General features: G+C 36.1%; 1 protein-coding gene across 1 annotated transcript; it reads right to left on the reverse strand.

Annotated features, from left to right (window-relative positions):
- Window positions 1-983: 983 nt before the first annotated feature.
- Window positions 984-9170, reverse strand: LOC121992351 (CBS domain-containing protein CBSCBSPB1-like). Its single transcript, XM_042546657.1, has 14 exons — window positions 8773-9170; window positions 5053-5221; window positions 4825-4957; window positions 4567-4737; window positions 4347-4425; window positions 4101-4214; window positions 3947-4013; window positions 3598-3703; window positions 3464-3522; window positions 2322-2428; window positions 2115-2251; window positions 1954-2039; window positions 1783-1872; window positions 984-1447 (listed from the first exon to the last, which is right to left on the reverse strand). The coding sequence occupies exons 1-14, from the start codon at window positions 8898-8900 to the stop codon at window positions 1259-1261; spliced, it is 1635 nt and encodes a 544-aa protein (XP_042402591.1). The 5' UTR covers window positions 8901-9170; the 3' UTR covers window positions 984-1258.
- Window positions 9171-9562: the final 392 nt, after the last annotated feature.

Below are 9562 nucleotides of genomic sequence, written 5' to 3' on the forward strand. Positions count from 1 at the left end.
AACATTAAACTTGGTTCGGTCATAACTCAACTTCAAATCATTTCCAATTTGAACCAACATAATATTTATCTCCATATATACTCGTTGAATTTAGTTCAAACTCGATTCAATTTTAATTTAACTTCCTTACTTTACTTTGTGCCCTACTATTTAGTTCATCCGTTTATTATTATATATATTATATATATTATATATATATTATATATATTATATATATATATATATATATATTTTAATCAAATGTGAGAGGTGGCGGTCGCACCCCCTCTCCTTAAGGTGGCTACGCCCCTGCTTTTTAGTATATTTTTTAGTATGCGCTTCAGGCCCCGTTGAACACAGGTACGACTCTGCACAACGGCGTTAATGCCTTAGGCATTAACATCGATGTGGATACTCTTTTTTGGTACTGTAATATTAACACGTTCAAATTTTTGAACACATTAATACTACATATTCAAAAAAATAAAATAAAAAATAAATATTAACGCATTTGCACATTGAAAGCATTGCTGAACACCAACTCGTCGCTGAACACCAAAAATACCAGACAACAAACATCAAACATCACTAGTGTCTTCTCGACCGGGGGAAACGATAGTAAATAAAACGTGATCTGGATCAGCACTGTCCTTGCCTTTGACTAGTCAGTGCTGGCTAACTCGACTCGACGGGTTAGTGGAAAAATAAAAAGAAATAAGCTCAATTTTTTTCACTTTTTACAAGTAATTTGATAATTTGAAGACAAATGACAAATTAATATTTTGATCTTTGAACGAATAAAAGTGAAAGAACCTAGCTAGAAACAGGCATATGCCATGTTCACCATGGCCTGAACAAGGATCGAATCGAACACAATGCACCGTTCTGAGATCGTGTCCGGTTGGTCATGCAAACTCGCATGGACTAAGTTGAGCATGGCGTCTAGCTAGTTTACCAACTTTGCCAACCATTAACATCCATATTTTAAATAACGAAATAATGAATTGACGAACACATCTTTATTTTTCATATTTATAAAAGAAAGAGAATGTTGTTTATAATTGCAAAACGTGTACAATACATGTATATTCCCAGAGGAAAAAAAAAAGGGGTAAAAACAGCTGAACTTGTAACGCCGATCCTAAAATACTTCCCCCGTCTGCAGGATAAATAATTACAATACGTGTCTCGTAGTACTTTTATTCAATGGCTCTTCCTATTTCTTGAATTCGTACAAGAGAATGTCGTTTATAATTGATCCTGACGTTTAGTGTTTAATCTACGATGCTGACCTTTTCAAATAGGCCATGACTCCGATACCTGCAATTAATGCTGCTCCAGCAGCCACCGTGCTGTATGCGCTTGCCCAGGCATCCTTCTGTGCATACTCCAAATTCCCAGTTGCTGATCCACCTCGACCTTTCTTCCTCCCGCCCATACCGGTGTAATCCAAATGCAACCTCAAACTCTGCAATAAAGACAGGAGCTTCCGGTGAGAAGATGGCATGTTAGTCTTAATATCAAGTTCCAAAATATTGTTTTATGCCTAAAGTTTCAATTTCTAGATCAGGAGGGTACGGATTATATGCTGTGTCATGCGACTTTTACTCCTATAATAGTTATCCTCACAGCTTGTTTACCTTCAAATAAAAAATTAGAGCAGAAAGAAAGTTTCAGAATTATAACAAATAACTCAAGTATTCACTATAACAAAGTGCCAGTGGCTGGATAAGCTTAAAATAGCAATCCCAAAGTAAATTGTGGATGTCAGTATGATGGATTAACTTAAGATCATCATTTTACCTTCCAACCAGCTTGTCTAGCATGGTCCACTGCTGCCACAAGGTCGCTATCTGATGCAAGAATAACTTTATCGTGGTCCTCATCTTCGTACTAGGTAGAGATCATCACGGATAAGATCTCATTGATAAATATGCCTGAGTGCTACGATAAGCTAATGGGTAAAGAAGATACCAGTATCTGTGGGAGATGGTTTTTATCGATATCACCACCAACCCTCTGGAGTATGCAAGTTATAAGGTCTGTCAAGCTCTGTGTTTCTGCAGTAAGCGTCAGGTTCAGTATAGAGTTTCCAGTAGTGAATCTGTTTCTTAAATTTTGATCATATTGCTTACCGCAGTTAAATCTATGCATTCTTCCCTGTTTATCCTGGAGCTTAAAGCCGAATGTTGTTGACAAGCCTGAAGGCGGGTAGAAAGCAGACGATCTAACTGTATCCCCAGCATCTGATGCAAGTTTCAAAGATCCTTCACTGCATTACAGGCATAGTGTGAGCTATGATGAGGAATTGATATGGGTACAATAAAGAACATGAAGCAAACCTTCTAGAATCATCTTCGTCATCCAAAGGTCCTAGAGACAAAGCAGAATCCCAGAATTTATGCATCATGGCACTTGCACTTTCGTTTGCTGCACCTGTGCTTCCAGCCTACAAAGATGATTAGAATATAGGAAAACAACAACAGCCAAGCCTTATCTCAATGAAAATCATATCAGGAGCAGTTTGGAAGATATAGAGGCAAGACAATAAAGAAAGTGCCACATCCTGTATAAACGTCTAGCTAACTAATGAAACATTTCCAATAATCCAGCTGGGGTTTAAGGCTGTTAAGCTGCTACTTAAAAGAGTTAAGCAAAGAAGTTAAGCTAATCATCCATAGACTACGGAACTAAAATTCAATATTCATTTCCATTCAAGAAATTGTAATCTATATTTAGATTCTTTGAATGAAAATAGTGGAAAGCCGATCCCACCTAGTGGGATAAGGCTGGATTGTTGTTTTTGTTGAATAAAAATAGTGGACCACCTTGACAATAGGTTGGTGAGACATCAAAGCATTCAAACACATTTAAGAACCACCGTGCTCAGGTTTCATGAAGAGACAATTATGAGAATCATGGCTAGTTTGAAACAGAAAACCATTCACCAAATTTTCAGAAGAACATTGATGATGGTTGCCTATTTACTAAATGAGTTTTCTACCCAAGTAATTTATTGCTGATTTAGACAAACTTTGACAAATATTATGATTAGAAATGTAAATAACAGGTTCGGCAGAACTCAGATATAGTTTGACCTATGAAAGTCTAATCAAGCAACGATGAAATTCTAATCCAGCAACTAAAACTTGATCAGGGGAAAAAATTGAACTTGGTTTGTTTAAATGACTAAGACCACAGTATAACATTTGATCAGGGAAAAAAAATTGAACTTGGTCTTTGTCAAGGCAGTGAAGAACCCACTACAGTCATCCATGAGAACAATCACAGCCAAAGATAACCATGATTTATTTATCGACCAAGAAAATAAGAGGGAATAGGATTGGAGGAGCCTGGCATTTAAGTAGATGTTGAAAAGTGATATCTCACCCCTGTTTGTTTAAAAAAGTTCAGCAATTAAGTAGTCAAATATAATAGAAAAAACAAAAAAAGAATATCTCAAAAAGGTCGATAAATAACTTACAGTGGCTATTGCAGCATGGGCAATATGAATAACATCAATAACTGCAACAATGTTCCCGTCTGTTCAAGGAGACAAACTAAACCAGTCAAAATCAAGGAATAAGACAATATTTGATTTTCACACGGGTAATTTACCTTTATCAACAACAGGTAAATGTAAAAATTTCCCATCATGCATTGTATGAAGAGCATCAAGAATTGCTGTGTCAACCCTTGCACATTCAGGATTTGGAGTCATGACCTAAAGATAAAGATTAGAAAATTAGCTAAGTACGACTTTAGCAGATTTCCTTAGTACTAGGTATTATGGATATTTTGGAATTGCACTAAGCATATTTTAGGAAAAAAAGATGACTCCAAATAGCCAAATAGAGGACAGAGAGAGAATGGTGTAGCCAAAGAAAAAAACAAAAAAATAGTCACAAGCAATAGAAACTTATGAAAACCAAAAACAAGAAAAAAAAACATGTGACCAATAAGATACCTTTTCCACAGGAGTAGATTCTGGTGAAAGATTCTGGGTAACTACACGCATTAAAATGTCTCTTGAACTGATAAAAAAGAAAGAAAAAAAATCAAATTCAGAAAAAACACACAACCAAACAAGAATGTTCAAGATAAGATTGATAACATCATACGTCAGAATTCCCCCAGGTTTATTTTCAATTGTTACAACAGCCGAACTTATTTTGAACTCAAGCATCTTCTTGGCTGCAGTTAACACTGAATCAGTTGGTGCGATGGTAACAGTCCTAGAAAAAGATTCCACCATTAGTTAACGATAACATTACATCTTCTTCAACACATATACCACTAGGCTACTTGCAAATGAATGTCACTTTTCCTTACATAAGAATGCAATTTTAAAAGAGAATATTACCTACTTTGAATTCTCTTGAAGGATGGTTGACAAGGATGGCTTAAACATCCGCTCTCGAAGTGTTTCAATAAATGTATTGGGACCTGAATATAACAGATTTATTAAAAAGTAATAAACACATCTTTTTTTTTTTTTTGAGGAATAGCATATGAGAAGGAACTTATTTGAAACCACCTATGACAAGACAAATATCCAATTGTCTATAAGCAATTGAAACTACACACCAGTGGTAGTAGTCCCCCAGTGCTTTTCTACCCCTTCAACTGCAGCTGCAATGGCCTTACCCTTTTCAGCAGCCCTCTCCATTCTTGCTATTGCATCGTATAGACATTTTGCAATGTCAAGCAAAGCAATGACTTCACCATTTTCTACAACTGGCAAATGCCTGAACTTTCCTACAAGTAGCAAGGTTGAAATTGTACTCAAAAGGATTTCAACATTAGAACATCGGAGGTGCTAGCCAAATTTTGAGGATCACACACCTTGTACCATCTTCTGTAAAGCTTCCACAGCAAGTGTGTCAGAAAGAACAAACATTGGGTTTCTAGTCATTACTTTTGACACTGGAATTTCCTCAAGTTTCAGCTCCTTAGCAATGACTCTTGTGGTAATATCCTTCAGAAAAGAAAACAAAATAAAAAAGTAAGCAATAATATGAACTCTGATATATTGCCTTGGTTTTCTAAAACTCATGCTGAAAATAGATGAACCTTGTCTGTAAGAATTCCGCAAAGTAGTGCATTTGAATCTGTCAACAGGACAGCATCAACCCTTCGTAAAGCCATCCTACGGCAAGCTTCATACACAGTTGTACTTTCAGGGATAGTCAAAGCCTTAGACAAACGTAATCTCTTCACTGTTCTCTCTCCGCTCATAGTTCTGTTTAATCAGGTTCAAATTTCAAAAACAATGTAAAAATTATATCAACATTTCATTGCAAAATTATGTAAACATAATATTCATAGTTAGTTAACTTATCAACTGACAGAAAAGATTATTAAAATTAAAATAATAAGTACAGTGCATATTTTTTATGTGAATGTCTCAAATTTTCTTTAAGATACATGAAATGCTTCGTAGAATGAAACATTTTGTAACAAATTTTACTGATGATGGAAAATAAATCTTGTTAGCACATTCTGTTTCACCTTCAGAATAGAGGAAAAGGTAAATTGTTATTGATGATCCAGATTTGGAGTATAAAAAGAAACATTGTTGCCCCATGTGCATATGTAAAATCCACTTCTTGTTTTCATTTACTTGTACAATCAAGAACATCAATAAATCATAGACCCTTGAGTTAAAAGATGCTACTCTTTTTCTAAAAAATTTTGGTATACAAAAGTAGAGAAATTAAATATTCTACTAGGAATACACAAGAACATCGAAGACTATCTTATACGAAAAGCATATAGAAGCATACTATTTGGATGGTCTACAAAAATTTCTTCAATAATATCTTCAAGAATAATGATGGTAGTAGACCAGTTGGGAGGATTGTGATATAATAGTTAGCTGATGCAGCACCAAAATCAAAACAGAAGTCACACGAAATTGGGAAAATTGACCTAGCATGAGGGATAAGTATCTCGAACAAAAAAATAAACAAACTTATGCAGAAAGTGAAAACTCATAAAGAGAAATACTATTACGAAAAAAAAATTGAATCAAAATTCAAACCAAACAAAATTTAAAACAAACCGCATACGAGGGGGGAATATTTCTATAACCAAAAGGACCCAATCAAACCAAGAATAAATTAAATTACAATTAAGAAAATAAACCAAATTAAGTAAAATTTCTACCATAATATTCCTCAATCACAAAATTCTCCTAAAGAGCAAAGCCTACCTAAATAATGTCACAACTCTTAAATTTTTTTAAAAAAGAATTCCCTTGTTTGCATTTTGCCAAATTAAATAAAATTTCTATTGAAAATTTCCCAAATATTCTAAAATAAACCAATTGTTATCTTAGAAATTTCATTTAGAGATACTCTACTAAAGCGGAGAACCTACCATTAATGTAGCAAAGGTGACTCACTCACCCCCAAGCGCCCCTCATAGCCGGCCCCACAACGAAATGAAGAGAGTAAATCATGGTGACCAAGCGACCTCTCTAGGTAGGAGGGATTTTATTCTCCAAGGGAATGTTCCCTTGGGGATTCGAACCTACTATTAAGATCTTATAGATCTTAAAACTTTTAAAAATTAATTACCTAATTTGTATTATTAAGATTTGGAATGTATTTCGATAGTGTGATATGGTAGTGCAAGGAAGAAACTAATTCAACATATAAAAGTGCATCTGTTAATATGTGATTGGGGCTTCTACCTAGCCTACTTGAATTGATAAAAATCAAATATTTTTCTTTTATTCAATGTTGACCAGTTGCAAAGCAAGATTCTTCTCCATATCTGGAAAAGAGGAACCGTTTAGCAGCATCTTCTCGGCATTAGCTCTTTACCATCTGCATGTTCTCAAACTTCCATGTTGAGTTATACAAAGATCCATGGGCTAGCAAGGCTCTGTCTGGATCTCACAAAACCATAGGGATCAAATGCAAAGTAATCAGATTTCAGTTAATACCATCTAAAGAGGAAAATGGATCACAAGTAATTGACCTCCAAGTGTGAACCTTTCCCTCCTTGGGAAATTGTGATGGGTGATAAACTTGCAATTTACATAAACCTGTTTTATATCTTTGGAAAATCCTTCCATTCCCAATAATATTTAATCACAACTCCTAATTCAAGAAGGCCATGGATTGTCAATAACTCATTCTTGTGAGAGGGCAGGTGACCACTACTTGCTGATGTAAGTTGGGAGATGGCACGATAATTTTTTTTGGAAGAATAAAATGGGTGGCTCACTACAGTCCTGGTTATAGGATTACTCAATTGCTCTAACATTGAGGTGCCAGATGCAACGGGTTATCAAGTCTTAGCAATAACTGAGAGATTATCTCTGATCATTGAGTTCCTTTAGTTAAGCTACTACAGTTGCATTGAGACACTCGGCCACTTGGTATCTCCTCTAATGATGAACTGCACTGGCTCATTGAAAGAGAACGTATAACCGACACATTCTTCCTACTCCTTGCTAAGCTTGAGGTTGATGTTTCATGGAGAAAACATATTGGTGTGCTCCAAACAATTGCGAAATGTTATTTCAGTTTTTTTCCATGAAGAAGCTTAAATAAGTACAAAAAAACCCCACTATGACATAGTGCTCCAGAATATGTGAACCATCTTCTATCACATCACCTGTTTGTAGCCTTTGGTTGGTTTTGGATTGCTCCAGTTTTAGCATGCCTTCCAAACTTTATAAATTATGTGGGCCAATTCCTTGGTTACATGAGCTACTGAACCAATGCCACACAGGAAAAATATTTGGTTCTGTTGGTTCTAGGAAATTGTGTGAATGCAATTCTAGTGTTAACCGATACCATAAGAGTCCCTCAGTAGCATCCCATTAGCATTCTATGATTGTCTCTCTTTAGTTTAACTATAATAGTTATATTATAGCCTAACTCTCACCTTCTTATGTATATTTTTAATCATATATTTCAGTTTTAATACACACCAATAAGAAAACTGCCTTGTGATGGAAACATATTTTAGATGAAGACTTCCAATCTTGTAAACAATTTGTCTACTTGGCCAAAAGTACTCTTTACACTTTCATGCCAAAAAAAGTAACACACTGGACCAGAGTAGTGATGTTTTAATTTTGGTTGTTTCCTACAGTTTGCAAAACATTAGAAGCAAGTCATTGCACGTGTTTAATAATGGCAAAGTGTTCCTTTTATACAGAAACTGATTCTGAGAGTTTCTTGTCTGATGTTAGCACATTTTTTATCATAAAAATTATGTCCATATACTGAGGCAGTATAGGCTGATCATTTCATAAGGCCTTACCATAGGCATGAATATGTTAGCTTTTGGTATATCAGAATAATCTTTCACTTAGGAGCTAGAAATTTTCAATAACTAGTGGCTCACCATTTATGCTTTAAATGGCGTTTGCCGTTTTGCTCTTTACATTTATCAATTAAAATTGAAAAGCATATTTTTCACTAATTCCTAGTAATTTGAAGATGAAATAGGCATATAAACTTGAAACTTCAATGCACGGACAAAGGGACCTCGTTCTAATCATTTAGCATCGAGTTGAAAAAAATAATGACTTGCGGAAGAGACTGTACAACAACAACTGCAACCAAAGAACTTTTTTCTCCAACACAATAATCATATAATCCCAGCTCATGAAAAAAAAAAAATCAACATCATCAAGCACAAACAAAACCAAAACTAGACGACGAAATTCATCGATAAACATTAAACACCGACTAATAGACGATGAAATCAATTGAAAACAGAATCGACCAAGAAGAAATCTAGATCTAAGAGAGGGAACAAGAAACGTACGGGGGTCGAGATATGGAATTCCGCCGGGCAGCGTCCAGGCCGTTCTCCGGAGCCTTCTTCCTCCCCAGATTGCTGGTCCCCGATATGCTCCTCCGAGTCGAACCGCCTCCGATGCCTTGCCCGTCCATATCCCGATCCGAAGATCAACTCCCCCGATTTGAGCTCTCCCTTTCCACGCTTTTTTCCCACGGCACCGGCGTTGTATCTGGAAGAAAACTCCTGCCCTCCTTCCCGCGAGCCAACTCGGATCGCCGGCGACGGAGAGCGAACCGGACTCGCGAGAAATCGGCAGAAGCGATACTGCCTGATGCGATAGGTCTCGCCGCGCCTCTTCTCTCCGCCTCCCATTTTGACGGGAATCGAACCTTCTTTATACCGCACAATTTTTTTCGTCATTCGCACGAAATTATTTTTCCGAACAAAATATCCCAAATTAACCCGCGTCATCTACCATTCCGCGGACTGATATGGTGGTGGGTCCATATATCCTCCAAACAAAGACTATTTTATATCGTTGAAAATTGATAGTAAAAGTTATTAAAATAATCATCCATATAATTTACCCATGAGGGCACGTCTACTGTACATTTTCTTTTAACTGGATGTAAATCTGAAATGTAAAATTGCTGGGTCATTCGTAAAAAAAAGTATCGTGGATCAGATCGAGGATTCAAAAGGTCCGAAGGCGGGACATCGAGTGTTAAAAAGAAAAGTTACAAATTAAAGGTAAGCATCTCGCGAGTCAAATTTATGTGTGCGGTTTCAAATAATTGCTACTCGAACTGAGAAA

The sequence above is a fragment of the Zingiber officinale genome, chromosome 6B (genome assembly GCF_018446385.1).
Source record: "Zingiber officinale cultivar Zhangliang chromosome 6B, Zo_v1.1, whole genome shotgun sequence".
Lineage (NCBI taxonomy): Eukaryota > Viridiplantae > Streptophyta > Magnoliopsida > Zingiberales > Zingiberaceae > Zingiber > Zingiber officinale.

Coding starts and splice junctions, on each gene's coding strand:
- LOC121992351 (XM_042546657.1), bottom strand. CDS start 8,900: ATGGACGGGCAAGGCATCGGAGGCGGTTCGACTCGGAGGAGCATATCG. Junction 4,738..4,824: donor TTTACAGAAGATGGTACAAG/GTGTGTGATCCT, acceptor TGCTACTTGTAG/GAAAGTTCAGGCATTTGCCA. Junction 1,873..1,953: donor ACCATCTCCCACAGATACTG/GTATCTTCTTTA, acceptor ATCTCTACCTAG/TACGAAGATGAGGACCACGA.